Source organism: Entelurus aequoreus, linkage group LG24 (assembly GCF_033978785.1).
Source record: "Entelurus aequoreus isolate RoL-2023_Sb linkage group LG24, RoL_Eaeq_v1.1, whole genome shotgun sequence".
Lineage (NCBI taxonomy): Eukaryota > Metazoa > Chordata > Actinopteri > Syngnathiformes > Syngnathidae > Entelurus > Entelurus aequoreus.
The window spans coordinates 14,563,445-14,586,703 of NC_084754.1; the positions used below are offsets into that span (position 1 = coordinate 14,563,445).

The 23,259-nt window shown below is 39.1% G+C and overlaps 1 protein-coding gene across 4 annotated transcripts in view; it reads right to left on the minus strand.

The window, feature by feature from the left end:
• Positions 1 to 2,467: 2,467 nt before the first annotated feature.
• Positions 2,468 to 23,259, minus strand: part of mob2a (MOB kinase activator 2a) — a 105,350-nt gene continuing 84,558 nt past the window's right edge. For 3 of the 4 annotated variants that reach the window (XM_062035268.1, XM_062035269.1, XM_062035267.1), the window contains exons 2-5: positions 13,171 to 13,331; positions 11,667 to 11,760; positions 6,082 to 6,206; positions 2,468 to 4,020 (exon numbers count right to left, since the gene is read on the minus strand). In XM_062035268.1, coding sequence (XP_061891252.1) covers positions 3,716 to 4,020; positions 6,082 to 6,206; positions 11,667 to 11,760; positions 13,171 to 13,331 — 685 coding nt within the window. In that variant the 3' untranslated portion in view covers positions 2,468 to 3,715. Of the gene's footprint in view, positions 4,021 to 6,081; positions 6,207 to 11,666; positions 11,761 to 13,170; positions 13,332 to 21,722; positions 21,886 to 23,259 lie in introns of those variants that run through there. The other variant, XM_062035266.1, reaches the window with a different exon arrangement.

Sequence of the window (23,259 nt, forward strand, 5' to 3'; positions counted from 1 at the left end):
AACAACACCCGTGCTCACCTGCGTTCCAGCGATCGACGGCGCGGCGAAGGACTTCACCCGATCATCGATGCGGTCGGCGGCTAGCGTTGGATAGCGCGTCTGCTATCCAAATCAAAGTCCTCCTGGTTGTGTTGCTACAGCCAGCCGCTAATACACCGACCCCACCTACAGCTTTCTTCTTTGTAGTCTTCATTGTTCATTAAACAAATTGCAAAAGATTCACCAACACAGATGTCCAGAATACTGGAATTTTGCGATGAAAACAGAGCTGTTTGTATTGGATACAATGGTGTCCGAATACTTCTGTTTCAACCATTGACGTCAAGCGCAAACGTCACCATATCTAGACGTTTTCAACCGGAAGTTCCCCGGGGAATTTAAAATTGCACTTTATAAGTTAACACGGCCGTATTGGCATGTGTTGCAATGTTAAGATTTCATCATTGATATATAAACTATCAGACTGCGTGGTCGGTAGTAGTGGGTTTTAGTAGGCCTTTAAACAAACACATGTAAAATAATATGGCTCTTAAGAAACCAGAACAATATTTAATGTTTACACATGCTTCTCACACACACACACACACACACACACACACACACACACACACACACACACACACACACACACACACACACACACACACACACACACACACACACACACACACACACACACGACTGAAACGCTCTCATAAACACGAGTGAAACACTTATACACATACAAGTGAAACGCTCTCGTACACACTACTGAAACATTCTCACCCACACAACTAAAAGGCTCTCATACACACATGTGAAAACGCTATCATACACACAAGTGAAACGCTCTCTCTCACACACACACACAAGTGAAACGCTCTCACACACACTACTGCAACACTCAAACTTTTGGAAACTATCAGTAGTGTGTATCAGACCAATTCATTTGTGTGTATTATTTTTATTGTCTGTATTTTAATTTTGCTTTTATTTTCTTTCATTTCACTTTGTTGTCTGTGAAGCACTTTGAGTCTGCCTTGTGTATGAAAAGCGCTATACAAATAAAGTTGCCTTGCCTTGCCTTGCCTTGTATGTAGGAGCGTTTCAGTAGTTTGTATGAGAGTGTTTCAGTAGTTTGTGTAAGGGCATTCATGTCAGTAGTTTGTGTAAGAGCGTTTCAGTAGTGTGTTAGAGCGTTTCAGTAGTGTGTCTGAGAGCGTTTCAGTAGTGTGTGTAAGAGCATTTCAGTTGTGTGTCTGAGAGAAAAACATTGTGTTTCAGTAGTGTATGAGAAAGTGTTTCAGCAGTGCGTGTCAGATCGTTTGAGTAGTGTGTGTGTGTGAGAGAGAGAGACACACACACAGAGACAGAGAGAGAGACAGACAGAGAGAGAGAGAGAGAGAGATAGACCCCCCCCTCCCCCCCACACCCCTGATTGTAAATAATGTAAATAATTCAATGTGATTATCTTGTGTGATGACTGTATTATGATGATAGTATATATGATAGTATATATCTGTATCATGAATCAATTTAAGTGGACCCCGACTTAAACAAGTTGAAAAACTTATTCGGGTGTTACCATTTAGTGGTCAATTGTACGGAATATGTACTTCACTGTGCAACCTACTAATAAAAGTCTCAATCAATCAATCAATCAAAGCGAGAGAGAGAGAGAATTTCAGTAGTGTATGTAAGAGCGTTTCAGTACTGTGCGTGAGGGAATACGTTTTCAGGTAATCTAAACAACCTTATTGTTTAACTTTGGCAGCAACATTGTCAAATTGAAATACATAAAAAAAATAATCAAATCTAGAAAAGCTAAGGCCGTGATCATGTGGCCCTCAACATCAGTGCACTGCAGAATTCACATCGCTTCACTTTTTCCAAAATGGAAAACATTTGTGTCCATAAAATTCTACACACAATACCCCATAATGACAATGTACAGAGACATCCTGGATGAAAACCAATGCTTCCCATCCAACCTGATGGAGCTTGAGAGGTGCTGCAAAGAGGAATGGGCGAAACTGCCCAAAGATAGATGTGCCAAGCTTATGGCATCGTATTCAAAAAGATTTGAGGCTGTAATTGCTGCCAAAGGTGCATCAACAAAGTATTGAGCAAAGGGTCTGAATACTTATGTACATGTGGTTTTTTAGTTGTTTTTTTTAATACATTTGCAAACACATTTTAAATAACCTTTTCACATTGTCATTATGGGGTATTTGTGTGTAGAATTTCGAGGACAAAAATAAATTAATTCCATTTTGGAATAAGGCTGTAACGTAACAAAATTATGGAAAAAGTGAAGCGCAGTGACTACTTTATGTATTTATGTGACATGTTGACCATGGTGTACTTGCCCAGAGCCAGTTGGGATAGGCTCCAGCTCACCTGCACAGTAAAAGTAGTGGGAAATGAATGGCTAGATAAAACAAAAAATAAAAAATGCATTCATGAAAAAAACCAACAATGGGACAGATTGGCATTTATCTCTTTTATTAGATTATAATCTGCAGAGTTTGAAATATTAAATTGCTTTTAACTTAGTTAATAATTAAAATACATAAAAACAAGAGCCATAACTAAAGAACCCTGCAAAAAACAACAAAAAAAACAACTTAAAAATAAATTAAAAAAGGGACATATATAAACTCAATCCTCCTCCACATAGAGACCATCTGACACAACCCGTCCAAGCAGAAGGTGTTTTCCTCTCTCACTTGTCTGATGATCTTTTTAAAAAGTACAATTAAAAAGGGACATGTGGAAAAAAAACAAAAAAAACAAAAAAAAAGGTGCACTTTGCATGGCCTTCATGCAACACCTCTCTCCCCCCCCCCCCCCCCCCCCCCCTTCCTGTTGGCTTGGGTGGGCCGGCAGACATGACATCATGTCTTTGTCCTCCTGTGCAGCTGGGACAGGTGTGTGTCTTAAAGGAGGCAAACTGCTGAGATTATTCGGCCACAAGACATAAAGTATCACCTTTCTTCTGATCATAGGGTTAAATATCTAATATACAATCTATATATGTTCTCTTGTCTCCTTGCTCGTCGTCTTTGCTGCCCTCTAGGGGTTAGTAGGCTCCACCGCATCAATATGGAGGACAAGTGGAGGAGTTGAAAAGGATCACGAAGGGAGAGAAAAGCCTCTCTGGCAGCAGTGACAAACTTTTACAGGTCCTGAGTAGGAGGAGCTTAAATCGACCCCCACATAAACAACCCAGACAGGGATTGGCTAATATCGCCCAGGGTGGTGACTCACGCCATCGGAGGAACGCAAGGGGTCCACGGCGCACAGACACTGTCCAAGGAAGTGTACAGGATGAGGAGGGTCAGTAACCACGCTGCCAACCCAACCAAACAACTAAATGAAAGCAAACAACTCCAACAAAAGTGAAATAAAACCAAACAAATAAAACAAAGCCAACATTTTTTGTTCCTAGTTTATGCTGCAGAGAAGATGGAAGGAAAATTGACCCTGTGAGGAACGTTGACGCCAATTCCTGCTGGCGTTACAAACCCGTCGCCCCAAACTAACACCCGCAAAAAAAAAACCTCCCCCCTTTATCTTCCGACTGGTTGGTTGGTGTTGCAGCGAAATACACAAAGTTTGGTGGAAGGCATCTAAAGTCCTGCTGGCGCACCAACAAAGGCGACCAGACCGTCTTTCCTTCTCTCTATCTTATCTTCCATCACTCACGTGCTGGCGTCTCAGCGGCGCCCCCAGCTCATCTCTCCGTCACGTGGTTTTGTGAGGAAGGGGAGGCGGAGGCGGAGGGGGCGGTCGAGGGCGGCGGGACGGGCGTGCACAGGACTTCAGACAGGTCGTCCATGATGCAGGTCTCCTTGGGGTCCACCAGGTTGAATTCCCTTACGAAAACGATGAAATGTGCGTACAGAGTGTTCAAGTGGCCCTGCAGGTCCAGAGCCACAGTCTCCTTAAAGTGCGCCCAGTAGAGGTGAGCCAGCACGTGGAACAGGTACCGGCAGATCTTCTTCACCAGCAACTCAAAGGAGTTGGGAAATTCTCTGCCTGAGGGAAGAGATCACAAGGAATCAGGATTCGAGCACACTTTCAACCTCCACAAAAGCACACACGGTGACACAAGATTTATCACATCTAGGTGGAGATTACCACCTATTTTCGGGTCAGCTATATTGGTTTATTTGCTCATCTTTCAAATTGTTAATACTTTTTTTTACGGAAACAAATAGAAAGTCTTCTGTTGACGCTCATTGCAGGGGGAAACAAGTACTGCAGCTATGAATCCAGCAGAGGGTGCTGTCTAACAAATTCACCTTTGCCAAGCATTGCCTGTAGTTGTGTAAAACCAGTGTTGTTCATATATTTGTTTATATGTGGCGGCCCACCACAGACACATTTGGACCGCCACAAATAGATTGACATTACAACGCACCTGGTTTGCCAGAGAATCAGAAGATAGAGCATAAGGGATTTATAAGTGTTGCCAATTTAGTGGCATTGTTGCAATATTTAGTAAATTATAAAAACCCTCCTGAGACTACCAGAACATCAACTAGCGTTAAAATGAAAGCACATATCGCTGTTCTCAACGAGCACCAGGTGCTACTGTTGGCCCTCCCCGATCTAAAAGCATTGTCATATCTACCCGGACTTTGTAAGGATGGCGAGGAGGTGGTCAATTAACATTCTCTTCGTTTGTGGCTTACTGTCGGACGACAACACCAGTTGTCGGAAATCACAGAACTCTTACGGTACAGTGGAGAGGGGATTCATATGACCTCATTCCTGGGTGGATCTCGTGTGAGAGGAAGAAGGGGGATAATCTTTTAGCAATAAAGAAGTCTGCTAAAATTGATGGAATGTACCATTACACATAGCAACTGACGCTGTGATCAAAGTTGAGATTACCGCAAAACACATTTTTAAATATTCAACACTAGATAGTGTATCCCTAATTTGTAACGTTTCATGTGTCAGGTAAACCGCGACGAAAGGGGACATACGAATCACTACTATACAGGCAGGCGGTTCAGAAGAAGAAGTAGAAGAAAGTTTGCTTGCGTCTTTAAACATTTGTTTTGCTTTTCGTGTCTTTTATTAACTTTTGCGAATTATGCTAATTTGACGATTGCATCATAACGTAGCCAACCTCCAGAATGAAGTCCTGAGGGGAAACACTTAAAAATGACTTGTACTAAAGTTTACCAACTGTAAGAAATGTAACAGGGTTTTAAGTAGAGATGTCCGATAATATCGGACTGCCGATATTATCGACCGATAAATGCTTTAAAATGTAATATCGGAAATTATCGGTATCAGTTTCAAAAAGTAAAATGTATGACTTTTTAAAACGCTGCTGTATGGAGTGGTACACAAACGTAGGGAGAAGTACAGAGCACCAATAAACCTTAAAGGCATTGCCTTTGCGTACCGGCCCAATCACATAATATCTACAGCTTTTCACACACACAAGTGAATGCAAGCATACTTGGTCAACAGCTATACAGGTCATACTGAGGGTGACCGTATAAACAACTTTAACACTGTTAAAATATGCGCCATACTGTGAACCCACACTAAACAAGAATGACAAACATTTCGGGGAGAACATCCGCACCGTAACACAACAAACACAACAGAACAAATACCTAGAACCCCTTGCAGCAGTAACTCTTCCGGGACGCTACAATATACACCCCCCGCTACCCAATTCCCCCCCCTCCCGCTCCCCAACCCTGCCCACCTCAACCTCCTCATGCTCTCTCAGGGAGAGCATGTCCCAAATTTGAAGCTGCTGTTTTGAGGCATGTTAAAAAAAATAATGCACTTTGTGACTTCAATAATAAATATTGAGTTGATTTATTTTGGAAAACCTTGTTACATTGTTTAATGCATCCAGCGGGCATCACAACAAAATGAGGCATAATAATGTGTTAATTCCACGACTGTATATATCAGTATCGTTTGATATCGGAATCGGTAATTAAGAGTTGGACAATATCGGAATATCGGATATCTGCAAAAAAGCCATTATCAGACATCTCTAGTTTTAAGTATTGAAAATAAGAGGTTTTTTTTCAAGCTTTTTTGAAAAGAAAAAATCCTTACCATATTTTGTAGGAAAGTTTTCCTCATCTGTGACCAGTTTTTGACAAAGACTCATTACAAAGTCAACATATTGTGGCGCAGTGCACTTTGTCTTCTTCCCCTTCTCATCATTCCAGTAGTATATTCTGGAAGACAAACCGAAATGGAAAACATTTTTTTACACCATTATCATATGCACATTGCCAAGTAACAATATCAGGAACAACAACGTGCGTATGAGGTCTACATGAATCATTGTGAGTGTTTGCACAAGAATGTTTGTGGAAGGAGCAGCTGACACAAACATGAGGCAGGTGATCTTGAGACATCAATGCACTCCATTACCCCATTTGGGGAAAACCCAAATACGCTGGTGAAGACAAACTCAGGTGAAGCCAATGGTGTACATTTGATACTATCAAGTTCCAGAACTTGTCTACTAAACCAAATTCTTTCCGAACGTTCCTAAATTCGTACAATTAAGAATTCAACAAACGTTTTAAAAAAAATATGCAATAGATTTCTAATAAATTTAGAATTTGCTAGTATTATTGTAAACCAGATGATGTATTGATGTGTGGTATTGAATGCATATTTTTATGTATTTATTTTAAACAAAAGTAAAGTGACTAGTGCATAATACCTAACCAAAAGCAAAGACTCTAGGCTCCCATTTCAATCATTTGGGGTTTGCCCTCAAAGCCTTCCTGTATCCAGACACTTATTCCTCGACTTTGTAAACAGTGACCCAAAAATAACCAAAAATATTTGTTTTTATAACAAGAACAATAAAATGAGAAACTGATAGAATCTCTCAGGTAACATTTATATACCAGTTATCGATCATATCGACATCTGGATCGTACACGCCTACTTTACATTGAAAATTTTGCAGTTAAGCTTTTTGTGTCGTCCTGCTTGTTGGTGTGTGTGTGTGTGTGTGTGTGTGTGTGTAGCATCATTAGCCATTCCTTTTCTCTCAAATTTGAGGCGGTGTTCTGGCAAGACATGCATCCTGAAATGCAAGTAACTCCTACATGTGTGCCACAAAAATCCAGCGCGTGCATCCCCTTTGAAGGAATTGTTCACGAGTACAATCTTTAGCAATGTAAACACTGGGACAGAGCTGCGGTAAAGATTGCCTGAGCGACTTGGGGCGTTTTGCTTTTTCTTGGGTGCTTTAACAACAATTCCAAAAGAGTTTAAGTATGCAGACTTGTATTCAAAGCAACCTGGCGTCATTACAAGAACTGTCACTCGTCAAAGTTAAGAGGATATTGTTTCACTATTAATGATGGCAAATCATTTACCGAGCAGTTAACAGTGGTTGATTTATATTTTACACTTGTGTCAGTTAAGAATGCTAAAATGCTACTGGAAATAGCCGATAGCGTATTAAAGGTTAATAAAGGTTTTATCATGGCCACATTATCTATTATTTCCTATTAGGATTTTTTTTTCCAAAATGACAAAAGTATGACTTTTACGGAAGTCTGTATGAATAAATAATAAACATAATTTTAATACACGCTTGAAAGTACACACCCCACTCTCTCTCACAGACACATAATGGGTTTAAATAACTCTCAAATGGTTGTGCAGCCTCATAGCTCATGGAAATGTTTTCTTCCTAAAATAGTGTTGAGCTGTGTCTTTGGGCAGGGGCACTGACAGTCTGACACTGCTGTGACTGCGGCCAGAAGATGTGCAAGCAGGAAAGGGCAAGGGTGCTGGGTAAATGGAGGAAGGCTGCAATCTTAATGGTGGTCATGGTTTGTAAGCTTTAATTGTGTGAAATCTCTTTAGGCAAAAAGTAAGCGGTAGTTTTTAAAAAAAAATCACAATTAGTCAGTTTCATATGACAAAAAGAATGGAATGAGGCAGACAGAATAGGTAATTTTGTCTGCTAAACCAAGTTTTCCAATAAGTCATCACACAACTAGAAATAAATAAATAACGCACACCATGTTATCTATTGATGTCTATTTTTAGTATGTCACCCCACACTGTAGTTTTTTCTAGCTATTGTCAATCTACTGGTGTGTTGTGCACAATTAAGCCAGATCGAGAGTGATTACTCCCAATCACTCCCACAATGAGTTAAAAAATTATTGTTTCATTTACACAATACCTATTTTTTGTTCTGTGGTGAGGGTGCACATGTTGCCCTCTTCATAAAGTCACAGCGCGTTTGTTAGGGTGTGGGAGAGCAGTGGGTTAGTAGTAGCAGCTTAAGGTGACAGCAGCAGCAAAATGACTGTTGACTGAAAAGTTAAGTCACGAGAGAAAGGCTCGGTTAGGTTGTTTGTCACTGACGTCTTCTTGAGGGGTAATCTGGTTTTTCCAGCGTGCAAAGTACACACTTAACTTAAGGCCTCCTCTTTTGGACAAAGGCACACAAAGACGGTGCCCCACCCAGACAGGGTAAACAAGTTAAATACTTATGTTTCGCCACATCCCCTCTGTTAACACGGGATGAACAGGCTTTCAGAAAGGCGTAAACTAGCACAACTGTTTTAACGGAAACACCATTTTTTTCCTCCATGTTGGAAAATCTATGCTTATTTCTATCAATACTACAGCTGAATGGGTGATTAATTTAGCAATGTTTAACCTTAGGAAGCCTGATAAATAATGTTGCACCTTCTGTAAGAGTGAAAAGCACCTCTTATGTTAATAGATGGCTGATTGCAATGTACTGAAGCTGCATGCTGCAAATCTAAAGCTAGACTGTGGGGTCCATTTTGACCATAATGCCAGACAACAATAATTGTGGCAATAATTGTGTGTTGTGATAGATCATCCATCAGGCGCAGAAAATGATCCACTTTCACTTGATTATATTGACTAAATTATGTGTTTACTACAAATAAGGTATATTTATTCATATGTCTTTGCAAGCCACATATAGTGACATGCAGAACAAAAAAATGTTCTCCCACGAGAAGGTACATTAACAACTTAGTATTAGACACATAATATATTAATTACATACAACATACAAACACGTGTTACTATTTCTGGGTGTCTGGAATTGCAGGATTCTTGTGGCAAATTTGAAGTGATTTTCATACAAATCAGTCTCTGCCTGACATTTTGGAACACATTGACAAAAACTACGTCAACTACTGCATTGACATTATTTGTTAACCTATTGTACACTTGCACTGCCTTTAAATGTTGCTTTAAACGAAAGCTGTCAAATGATTCATTTGTTTGATCACATTAATCACACTTCTGAATTTGAATCATTAAGAATCACAGGTTATTACTCGCTTGCATAATATAAATTAACTTAAAAAAGAACCTGATATTTGGACAAAAATGAAATTTTATTGTCAGAATGTCACATTGGAACATATTTTAAGTGTTTTATTTAAATGCACAGCAATTATTTCTTAAAAAAACTAATGAAAACAGTTTTCCCATTGGACTGAAATTAGCCAGCGAGCCCACCAACCGGCAACCACAGTTAAGGTAAAGGAGCATGTAGTATGAAAATAATTGTGTAATTAATCTGCGTATATACATGATTAATGCCATATGGGGCATTCTCAATAGCATTATTAAAAATGGGAGTACCCTCAATACTTCTCAAATGGAAACATAAATAAAAACAAGAAGGAAGTAATTGAAAGCTTTAATAATTACTTCTTAAATATTGGACCAAATTTGGAGAAAAGGGTTCCAGACCCAGTTTCAGTTAAGGACTTCAATGACACCATAGATAAAAATCCCAACTCAATGTTCCTCACGGACGTGACACGAGAGGGAATAGTTAAAATTGTGAATAATTGCAAATCCAAAACCTCAATTGATTGTAATGGAATTGATATGAAAACGATAAAAAAGGTTATTTAAGAGATTTCAGGACCATTAATGTATATCAGTAATCTATCATTTCAAACAGGCAAATTCCCAACGAAAATGAAAATAGCTACATTTGTACCGAGTTATAAAACTAGAGACAAACACCAATTTACAAATTACAGACCTGTTTATTTCCTTCCAATATTGTCTAAAGTTATTAAAAAACTGTTCAATAACGGATTGGACAATTTAATAAACAAAGGGAAAAACACAGAAAACCAATATGAATACACAGCTACTATTTCAACATCGATGGCTTTAACCAAAATAACGAAATAAATTATCAATGCAATAGATGGTTAACAGTGTGCAGTGGCAGTATTTATGAATTTAATGAAAGCATTTGACCAAATAATCATAACATTTTAATCAAAAAATTTGAAGAGTATGGCATCAGAGGGTTGGTCTTGAACTGGGTAAGAAGATACTTAACCAACAGGAAGCAATACATAAAGCTAGGTGAACACATGTGTACAGCGCTAAATATATCCTGTGGCGTACCACAGGGATCAATACTGGGAATTGTTTAATCTTTATATAAATGACATTTGTAAGTTACAAAATACTTAACGATAGTATTATTCACAGATGATACAACTGCACTTTGTTCAGGAAAGAACACACAGAAACTAATACAAATAATAATAGAAGAAATGATAAATTAATAAAATGGTTTGAAAACAAACAGACTATCCTTAAACCTCAGTAAAACTAAAATAAAGCTATTTGGTAACAGTAGAAGAAAAAATCAAACAAATATAAATAGACGGAATAGACATTGAAAGGGTAAATTAAATCAAATTTCTGTGTGTCACAATTAAAGATTAAATGAACTGGAAATCTCATTAAAAATATACAACATAAGGTGGAAAAAAAATTAATCAATAATGAATAAAGCTAAATATGTACTGCTGCTCGCTAGTGTTACCGTATCTGAGTTATTGTGCAGAAATATGGGGAAATAATTACAAAAGTATGCTTCAGTCACTAATTGTGTTACAAAAAAGATCAGTTAAAATGATACATAATGTAGGATATAGAGAACATTCAAACCCTTTATTTATTGAATCAAAAATATTGAAATTCTACAATATAGTGAATTTGCAAACTGTTTAAATTATGCAAACTATAAACTATTACCCAAGAATGTACAACAAATTTCTCTACTTAAAGCATTTGTATGCACATAAAACATCTAAAATATTTAGTATATCAGTATGTGGATTTTTTTTTTGAATGGATTAAGTAAAGAAATCAAACAATGTACTAATATGATCCAGTTTAAGAAACTGTTCAAACTCAGTGTTTACAACGTACCAAGAAGAAGAACCATGATGAACATTTTGAATTTATTAATAATCTTATTAATCCCACTATATGAAATACAACTTAATTCACAATTTTATTTTATTTTTTTTAAATTTTAATTGTATAATATATGGAGTATGTTGTGAACAAATTGAGAACAGGAAGTGAACAAAAGTTAACAGTGAAGGCTACGTAAGCTCCTGGGGTAAAAAATATGCCGGAGCAAGAGGAGAGAATGTTTTATTTTTATTTTTTTCTTTAAACCGTCTGGGGGGAAAAAAAGTAGAAGTTATCGATAAAATCGATTTATCGCACAGGCCTACAATAGATTAATTAAATGTTCATTATTTCACCGGGAAAACATGTTTTGAAACTGGAACAGAAAGTTGCACAGTACTCTTAAGCTCAAAGTAGAAGCTATAACTCACGTGTTGCATGCCGTCATGGCTTGGCAGCTGTCCCCAGTGCAGAACTCTGAGATGGTGCTGTACTGCAAGTTGACAAGATTGAAGAATGTAGTCGCTACGGAAAAGAAAGAGGTCATCGTTAGTCATGCTACATCATCTGCTGCACATGATCATGTTTTCTTTGAGCAATGGATTTATTAAAGGTGAGGTCATGGAAGAAGCGCATTTGCGCATGACATGTCCTCCCCTGAACTGTCAGGCATGTGTCACCGACATCAGTGACAAGCGGCAATGGTACTCAGTAAGCCAGCACATCAAACACCCAAAAAAGTGACTGAAGTTTTGGCATTTAACTTGTTAGAGCATCTAAAAATGTCACAGACGTTCATCTGATGTTTTTCATGTAAAATCTTACCCAACTTCTCAAGTAGCAGGTTGCCGATGCTCATGTGTTGTAAAAAAATAATGTTTGTGCATCTAAAAATAATGATCTCCACACAACCCACTTACATTTGACGTGCTGTTTTGTTACTGCAACTGCAGCGTTTAGGCAAACCACAGGTGAACTACAAATGGTTTCATGAAAATATGTACCTGTTAAACTCTCGCATTAGTTGGTGGTCCACTGCAGTGTAAGAAAACTTTACTCATGCGACTGTGCAATGTGACTCACTCTTATCTTGCTACAATAAGCGTGGGTTGCTCACACATGGCGAATAGTGTAAATATTGTTCCAGACCAAGGAAATATTGGAAAATATTATGTTGATTTAGATTGTGTGCAAACTACCACAAGACACTATGGGGCTGGTTAAGAAGCAAACTAAGAGATACAGCACATTGTTTGACTTGATGTTAAATCATATCAGTAGTCACAAGTCCAAACACACCAGCCTATTATATAACTTCTAACGTCCTATAAAAAGAATGTAAACATGTTCAAACATATATATTTAAAACAGAGTCAGGGAGAAGGACAAAATAAAGTCTATCAGTTTATCAATCAAGTAGTTTGGGCCAAGTGGGTTTATATAACTTTCCAAATGGTGCTCATATAACGACTGAAAAATTTAAAGGCGGCAAAAAAAGTGTAAACAAGACCGACAGTAAGAGAAATGGTGTTTGAGAGAACAGTGTGGTGTTGTTAGGAACAGGAAAATACTGTGCCATGTCTGGATCGTGTTAAAGTTGGACTCTAACTGCTGCTGCACCTCTAACGGCTTCTGTTGGCTGACGGTCTCACTTTCCATTGTTTTACATTTCCAGATAATCCATTGCCTTGTTTTTTTTTACAGATATTCAATGATTTGCCAGCCTAAAGGAGGTCAGAATGAATATGTTTTAAACTTGGTAGGAACCCTTTAGCGAGCCAATCCAAATAACACAACGGGCCTAATTTAGCCAGCTGGCCCCACTTTGAATAGCAATTAATGGGTCAAGTCCAACATGTGACTGATTAACTAATTTTACTTTTGTTCATTTAGTGTACACGCGTGTATTCCGTTATCAAATGACTTCAAACTTACTGTTGCTGGCTAGCCATTCATTGAGGTCTATCTCTCGGGGCAGTACCACCAGCTCCTTAAGGTCGAAGTCCACCACTCGGATCTTTGTGAACTCAGGCTCCAAGTACTGCTTCTTCTCTTCTGCTGGAGGCTTTTTTCCATTTGGTTTTGTCTTTGACTTCCTGTAAAACAGAACAAAAGGAAATGTCACGATATTGTTTCAGTTGCGCTTGAATGTTGGTGGCGCGACACAAAAAGGCAGCGACGATAAGCGAAGTGCAGAAAATTTATTTTTTTTACTCTGGACGAGGCAGGCAAAAATCTAAAGATATAATTACCATTAACAGTACTCGACAAACCATTGTCGCCTTCTTTGCGACTAATCCCTCTGATTAGTGTAGGTTACCTAATCACTAATCAAGAGCAAGTGAGAAGAAACATATTGTTGAGAATATAGGAAGACAGGAAAGCGCTTGACAAATACACAGGTCATGAACGATCATGACAGATGCAGTACTAAAAAGACAAGAATATAAGAAATACATTTGTACAGTAGTTTGAATGCAGCAAATTACAGCAAGAAAGATGAACATTTTGCAAGTTTACAGGTTCCTAAAACCATATTCACTTTCTGGAAAATCATAAATAATCTTGTTAAATACAGCAGTTGACAACCAGATCATCCCAAACACATCAACATTTTGCAACAGTGAATTCACACCAACTTACAGAGACTAAACAAAGAGCCCTGTGTGGACCTTTTAGTCTGACCTCTAACCCAAAGTCAGCTCTGAAGCTCTTGTACTGCCATCGCTAGTTTTAGCACAGGGATGTCACATCACACTTGCTGCACTTCTCGGGCTAGAACCTCCCTCGGATCCACAACCCACTCTGTAGCGCTGCAGACAGTGCAATCTTGGGTCAAAGGTTAAAAGACTTGATACTGGAGTGAGACAAATAAACAGAAGCCAACTCGTCTGGGGTAGTAATGCCAACAAAATATATTCCATCCGTACACTATTTGGTACATCTGCAACTGCAAAGGCCAATGCAAACATAAAAAGGCTCAATTTTGATTGACAATGTCTGGAGTATTAGCTTAATATTACATTTATCATTAGGTTGCAGTAAGATATAGAACAGTGGTTCTCCGTTTGGCTGCGGAACCCACCATCACCCCGAAAAATTTTATATTTTAAGAATGTATTTATTAAATCAAAAATAAGAAACAACATTTCCTGAACCTTTAATTTGTATCTTTGTCTTAAACTCCTGAAATGAAATAACTCGCACAACATTCAAACTTATTGAGATGCACGAGTAAGAACGGCTGATAATGTACAAATTGCAACTGCAAATCTGTTGTCATTGTTTACTTAAGAGTCATTCAAAAGACTTGATTCATCCGTCAATGTCACATCTCTACCAGGCAAAGACCTGTGACCCACCAGTTGAATATCAGTCTTTTAGAACCACACTGCATCATACTGAGAGGTACCTTAACAGCTTGCATAATGGTTAAATAACAGGGATCAATGTTTTACTCATCATACTGCCGACTTAGTCAGTCAAGGTTTCTTTAAAAAGGAGAAATGTTTTTCAGTTTTCTCAATGAAGTTACCAATGCATATCATAATTTGGGCTTGCCTGTGCTTTTGAACCAACACCCTGATGATTAGTTTGTCACATGCTCAGATCACCTGTTTCTCTCCTGTTTGCAGCTTCAACTATGGGACACATGACAGAAATTTCTAGCACTAAACCTTTTTTATGCCCCTCTCTTTCACTCAAGCTCTGCCCTGGAAGGCCCCAGTGTTGACAAAAACTAGTAAAGGGGGCATTACAACCAAAAGAGAGAGCTTCAGGATGGATACAGTGAAGGAATGAGAGCAGATGGAGTGAAACTAATAATCGACAGAAGCAAGGCTGATATCTATGGGAACTAATAAACACTTGGAAAACATGACATAACTGCGAAACACAAGGTCTCTTGGCAAAATGTAGTTCAGGGCTCCTCACCAGGAAGTGTTTTCCCTCCATTCCACCACAGCAAATAAGGAAAAGCATGTCAACAGGAGGACATTTACTCAGCTGCCTGTCTTTTACTTGCTAATGTTTTGGATTTCACCTCTATATACTACTTTACTTTGAATCAAATTACAAACATTTACCTATTTTCTACAAAGACACAAACTGCTGGTTGGGTGATAATTAATAATTTTGGGGTCTACAGAGGACACTGGCAAAAATCCAAGGCAGGTGACATTGCAGGCTATGTTAATGACAAGCAACTTTACTATTTATGTCATGCCCTTTAAATTTCTTATTTGAAGGTTTCCCCCTTCTTCTCTTGTCACCTGACTAAACAGCCCATTGTTCAGAGTCACGGCCTTGGGTCTCATTCCTGCCCTTTCTTTTCATCTGTGCTTGCCCTTTGCCTTCATCTTTTGGCTGTTAACTGACATTAATGTCACTCTTTGACCTGTAATCTCGCTCACCTTGTTTTGCATAATTGCAATTGCCTCTTCAGACATTCCTACTTTTTCTGTTTTTGCGTCTTTCTTACCACTGGGTAAAAAAAAAAAAAAGGAATACTAAAATGGAGATACGGACAGTTTCATATGATTATTGTGGCTTTATGTTCTGTCATGTGAAAGGGCTTTAGCAGAGCAAAGAGCTTCATCCATAGATACCATAACTCTCACAACTTTTTAAATACTTTGCTAATAAGGTCCTTAGCTTCTGTTGGTCCTATTGCCTACACCCCACTCCTTCTTTCCTTCAGAAAACATTCAGTTTCACAAAGCTATTTCCTGCCTCTGTAATTTCATCATTTTCAACACCTTCTACTTGTCTAGCATATTTTTGTGTGGTGAGGGAAAGTGCATTTATGGAGCTATTAGTTTATTTTAGGATAAATAAAACTTCCTCAATGCCAGAATTCCGCTCCTCTTACGTGCATGTCTATCTTCGTTGAACACACATAGCTCATTTGTTCTTGGTAAGTCAACTCTTTGCCATAAAAGGCAGCAGATGCTTCTTTCGCCGAACCAGATCAGAGCAGGCCACAGGGCCGAGACCAGCGCAGGGCACATGTGGGACAAGCTGCCACAGACTGTCTGGCAATAGAAACATATACAGGCTCTCAAGTCAAGAAAACCTGGTCCGACCCCTTACAAGCCCACTTAGAGCCGTGTGAAAATCACATGTGCAAAAATGATTGTATTTTTTCAAAAACAGTGGAGAAGAGGAAGCAGGCATGCTGGTGTTTATCTGTAATAAACATAATAAGGAAATAGGGTTGTATAGTCGGGTGACATGGAGGTCATCGCTGCAGAGCTGTGGAATGACTGACCCGGCAGCTGTTCAACTCCATCTGTTAACCACTGTCTTGACCCCTTTTTCACTTTCCCCAGAAGCAGCAAGACCACCGGTACACCCTACTCCCCAGCCATCTTCACACACTTGCACACCCCCACACGCACTTACAGTATGTTTACATGTTGAAAAGTGAACATTTCTTCATGCCATTAAACTGACAAACAATACATCAGTTTCATCTGCAAACAATGTAATAGGCATGCTAGGGACCAAAACGCATGAGCACAAATTGCTTGTCCTATTGTATGAGAACAGTCTGATGAGATTGGTAAATGAATACTTTTGGAAAACAATGCAACTTTAACAAACACCTTTTCGCAGCAGATTTGGTTCTTAATAAAAACAGACCACTTCCCCTCATATAGAGAATCCTTGATTAGAGCATTTGAAGTTGATCCAGAAAATCTTTGACAAATATGTGACTTTATTTACAACTGTATTATTCATTTAGTGAGGTAAACATATAATAATGTTACGTTGACATTGCACACAAAGTAAAAATAATAATGAAGGTAGAAGTCCGCCAACCCTGGTCCTTAGCTTTCCGAAAACGTGGCCTCAGTAACACTTGTAGATGAACACGTTGCTGGGCGAACATTAAAAGCACAAACACAACTAAGGCAAACCTTCAAACCACGGCTACTTAAAACAAATTTAAAATAGTGATCTGTGTAACATATATTTGTTCTTCAACACAAACTGTTTTACAGATGATGGAAATGTTATGAGATCTACTTTCATGCACATTCTCCAGCTTCTGTTTAAAACCGCTCCTGATACTATACAACACAAGTAGTTAAAACTAAAAAAGCAGTAGCCCGCCTAAACTGTTACATGTATATGCAAGGACTCTGTCACACAAATATACACTTGTGCCACTATGCATACATGTTCTAACTAGCAAACCACAATTGCTTCACTATCTCCTGCCCTCTTACTTTTCACGACCAACCCAGCTGGCCACAACAGCTGTGGTGCATACGTTACAAGCAACGTTCCCTCTAAGGTGCGCGCCTGTGCAATTGCGCACTGCTCAAGCGTCCTCTGCGCACGGCAAATATATGCCACGCACAAAATCAAATAAAAAAATAAGCGCATAACAATTTTCGACACATGGACACGACAGAGAAAACAGTTTTCGTCATCATTGTTCAAATATTGTAACGTCTGTCGAGACACTTTGAGGACATGAATTCCATCGATCACTTTACTGAGCAAAACCCTTTATTGTCGGCCATAAACACATCACCAAAACATTAGTAAAAAAAATTATATCTAGCAAAACTGGTCATTTTCTGCAGTACAAACCAGACCAAAAGCAACTTTGTTATATCAACAGCAGCCGCTCGCTCTTTCTCACTTGCGCCAACACATGCACATATGGCACTTAGCCAGTGATGCGTTTACAGCCACACAAAAAGTCGGACATAAAGTGTCATTCCAGGTCGTTACACTATGATTTGCCAATCAAATGTGTACTTATTCTAGTGTCATTCATTCGGAATCTTAATTTATGAATAATAATCATGAAATGCTGTTAGTATATTAAATAAATACTAATAAAAATATATTTTTTACAAACAGGAAGTTGCAGGAATGTACACATGATCCCCTGTTTACATCTCATTGTGCAACATGTGAATGTTTTAATGGGAACTAAATGCAATGTCTGCAAGGGGTACAAACTATTTCCTAAGCAGGACCTCCACCCAGACAAACAATACAAGTACACAGTTCATGAACTACAATATTTTTTGTTATTGTCATTGTAAGTGGGCCTAAACACTTATATTAGAAAATAACCTCATGGAAATGACTGCTGTCATCTGATTATAATAATAAGAGAATGTTGTCTGTCTATCTGTGTTGGCCCTGTGATGAGGTGAGGACTTGCCCAGGGTGTACCCCACCTTCCGCCCGAATGCAGCTGAGATAGGCTCCAGCACCCCCCGCGACCCCAAAAGGGACAATCGGTAGAAAATGGATGGATGGATGGAGATTGAACTTGTTATTTAGTCAGGTTTGGGACAGGTGTGCTGCTGGTATAGCCACAGTGTGCACATCTGATGTTGCTCATATGGGCTCCAATGAATGCTCAAGGAGTTTTTGCATTTGCTCACACACATGAAAAATTAGAGGGAACATTGGTTACAAGCAGCATCACAAGAGACCTAGAGAAATGAAAGAGTCCTAAATGTTGAGGAGTTTGTGCATAAAAGTAGCCCACTGTGCACAGGACACACCTTTCACAAACAAAACAAAACAAAACTTGAAGCAGATATAGTGTTGTTGCACAGCTTCTACTACATCCCAATACTTTTGTCTATTTGGCGTTATGTGGGTTTTGACCCATGCAGAATGCATGACCTATGGACGGTACGGCACAAACCAAACCAATTAGGGGACAGTGGTGGTAATGAATCCACATTACAGGCCATCAGTGGAAAATTACCTTAGGTACCTCCTCTAAAACACTATAACTGACAATAAAAAACTGACAATTAAATCATCCTTTTACACTCTAGCTGCTAAAATAATTACATAACCTTAGGACGATCTTCTAATAAGTTCCAAGAATGAGCCAATCAGAAGTAGTTGCTTTGTCTTCTCCGAAAAGGATGGGTACTGAATTTGGTTGTTTTATTTAGGTAACGACCAAATTCCATCTGTGCTATTGAGTACTGATTCACGTTAAATCAAACTGCATGGACTACCTCTACTGTAGATCATTTTGCAATTTTCCATGCAGCAACAGAAAAGCCCTCAAAAAGCAAGGCTCCACTTTTAAAGCAAGCTTAATGCAAATGTATACTGGTTTTGCCATATATATGTTACTGATTATTTCAACACCTCTAAATTTGGCAATCAAATCAAACAACTGGTGCGTAATAAATACAATACTTACAAGCAAAAACTTTGTAGGGCTCAACAAAAGACAAGATTGGCACATTCAACTTAATGACAAAGACTAATTCCTGGCTATAGCGTAACACCGAGGACAAACTGAAATGAGTGGAGTGCATACTTGCAAATGAGACAAACAAAAAAGCAAAGATAAAACAACTGGACAACAGAGTTATTATCAGCTCAATGTTAAATGAAAAAAATATTTATAGACGCAGGTAATTGGAATTGTTACCCTATTATATTAGTTTAATTGTAAAAGGCACCCATCCCTACTACACTACCAACTTCACAGAATTCAGGCTGATATTTACAGGACATCACTCAAATATTTTCCAATAAGAGTATATGTGAGTGATGTCAGTCAGGAGGATCCATTTACTACATGCCAATCCTCCAGATCTATTTTGGAATCCAAATTAAAAAGACAAGACTGTTCTATTTCCTGAAACATACGCAAGCAGATGAGAACAGCGTTACAGCTAAAAAGCCAAACCACAGCAGCCATTACGAGGATAAGATGAGATTGAGCAAGTACGTTTAATGCCTGTGCAAGGTTCTGTAGGTCTGCCAAAGTTGCTTCCGCAGTCCCAAAATGACTTTTTTATGAATACCTCATCACTTTTTGTTCTGCTGGTACAAGATAAGCAGCAAACCTAGAAGGCACAGCTGTCTCCACTTAATCAGCAGCAGCATCACCGGGGCATCAGCAGCACTGTAAATCAGTACATGAGAATTGTAGCCAAGGAGCAGGCCGAAACATGTGCACACACTGTTGTAATTCAACGACTACTGTCCTAGCAGCACACAGCCTAATGCCTCTTCCCCTTGTCATCCTGTGCTAAATCCCATTCAGAAGCTCAGGGGCTTGCAGTATACCTCTGACATTACTATAATGGAGCCTCATCAACATCACAACGTGTGACAGGAAGGGGGGGTGCACTGAGAGATAAGACTGGGATTGTCCGGCAAACTTGGAGGAAGGTTAGCTTGGACATTAACTTGACAATACAGTAGGTTACTGATACAAGTGAAATGAGATCTGTCAAACTGAAATGTTGCTGAATCGAACAGTGAAAGTAAAGATGAATCTCGTAGCCAAGTATCAAAACATTCTAAAACAGTTCCAGCAGTCCCCATTGCTTCTTGTGCGAATTAAGTAGTGTTTTTAAAATTAATAACTCAATGCCAAAAACCTCTCAGCAAAAGAAGAAACGGGTTAATAGAGGAGCTGTTAACAGCACTACAGCCGCCTCGTGAAATCCCAAACTATGCATCCTTGTTAACTTTGATGAAGTGTTTGTGTTCAGTGTTTGCGGGAGATTGAAAATTATTAGAACCAATAAAAAAGGGGAAAATAAATATAGGTGTGGGAAGTAGCAGACATCTGTTGTGAGTTCGATAAGAAAGTGTGTAGTGTCCCACTGTATTGCTTCTCACAACAGGTTTGGAGGTATGTAGCCTTCAGCCTGCTGTTTGCATAGCCACCTGTCCCCAGGCATGAAAGGTAGGAGGAAACTTGACCAAATCATTAACAAGCCAAGCTGGCGTCCAGAGGAACCCATGACTATGCATGTCTTCTTTACTTGACACAACCAGGCTAAATACACATGTGCAAACTTGCTATTGGCTTAATTTGCACATGTGGGGATTAATGGGAGTATTTTGTTTGTGTCACTAGGATGAGACACAAAGCCACTATTGGCACGCCTATCTGGTCATACATTCCGAGGAAGTCAGACTTTGGTCTATGAAATCATTCATTTATCCATCAATTTTTACACATAACATGTAGGTCAAGTGGAGAAATGTAACCAATTAAATGTAACATGGTCACTAATCCCAGAATATGCAGTACAAAGGCTTCTATGCAATTACATGTATTTACATCAACAACTTTATAGAAACCCACTGCTGTAAACATTTTCAAATGATGCATCTTACATATTAGATGTGCATGTTTCATGCCATAAAACAGTGATTTTTGTCACGTTGAGTATCTGCATTGAAACGTGCACACAATTAAACATTTATAACAAAGTATTGACTATATCAAATTAATGCAGCGAATTGAAGACTACAAATCCAGATGGAGCAGCTGCGAGATGAAAACTTGTGGAATTACACACCCCTGTGTTGCTTTTCATGCTCTAACATTTACATTATAACGTTCAGCCCTAAATTGAAGACGACGCAGTAAGAAAATACCTCTAATGTCCGACACGTCTTAAGTCCAGTGAACGCAGCAGCGTGCACTGAGACGTTATAAGCAGGCTTTTTTTTTTTACCTTAGAACTTTGCCGACCGCTTGAAGCACCATTTTGCAACTTAGTCCGTTTTTAGAGTTTCTCATGTCCGTTTTATCCACAGAGAAAGAGGAATAATCGCCGACCATTGCTCATATCAAAAGATAGCCAGCTCCTCTCCGTCTATATTCCGTTGAAAGTCAGTGGAATCTACCAAGACAACTTCTCAGAAGACCTCCGCGACAAACCCCGCCCCTGGTGACTTTTTGTCCAATCACAGAAGGGCGAAGTACGAGTTGGGCGGGCAGTGGTGACGTCAATGCCTGCCCACGTGGAAGTCGTTCATGCATTGAGTGCGGTTACATTAACACGCCTGTTTTTTAATGCGCCGATAACCGCGAATGCCCTGCTAACATTGTAAAGCATAAGACATCCATGCAACACATTTGAAAGCAATGCTGCTAATAAAATGTATTCGGTGTCACTATTGCACCTGATGGTAATACAAGGTACATCATTGTCACTGTGCAGTGACATTCCCGCTGTTTGTGAATCCACGCTGTGAGCAGTCAGGCGTGTTCAAGCACGTTAACGCTACAAACATAAAAAACATCTAACAATGTTTAAATTAATGAAAACATTGGTTTGGAAGAAGGCAAGATTGTTTAATAAATATCTGCCATGCCACCATTGTTTGATTTCAAATTTGTGGGACTTGCGGGATCCAAAATACACAAAACAGGCACCAACAGGTAAAAATAAAAGTCAGTTTTGTGCAATAGTCCCCTTTAAGAGTAATTTTAAAAGACTTTTCTAGACAGAAAATTGCTATTGGGGTACAGACTTCTTTTTTCTGTGTCACTTCTACTTGGTGTTTTTGATGTTCTCAAAAGATAGATAGACCAGTCCATAATCCATCTTTGTTTTTCTTAATGCATTTAGCAATAAAGATAAATAGCTGAGTCCATTGCACATTTGGGCTTTCTTGGGACTGGACTGGACACGGCCCACAGATTTTACTCCGATCATTTAGGCCTGGTTTACACTAAAGTTATCCAGAGTAAATCACACCTAACCTTATCCTGGTCCACACACTACAATGCCACCATTTAAGACCCCCGCTCCCCTCCGTCCGCCAGCGGAACGCGACCTAGTACGCATGCGCGAAAAAAATAAAAAATACAATTAAATCCACCTGAGCGTCCATCTGCTCCAAGCTCTCCAGTCATATGCGCCGATCCATTGCTGAGCACCCACGTGGGATTAAAGTTAAAGTACCAATGATTGTCACACACACACTAGGTGTGGCAAAATTATTCTCTGCATTTGACCCATCACCCTTGATCACCCCGAGGGAGGTGAGAGGAGCAGTGAGCAGCAGCGGTGGCCGTGCCCGGGAATCATTTTTGGTGAGTTAACCTCCAATTCCAACCCTTGATGCTGAGTGCCAAGCAGGGAGGTAATGGGTCCCATTTTTATAGTCTTTGTATGACTGGCAGCTTTCAATCTTTAAAATAATTTTTGAAAAATCAAACTTGTTGTAGTTAATTTTGTGGCAAGTTTTGTCCGTTTTACAAAA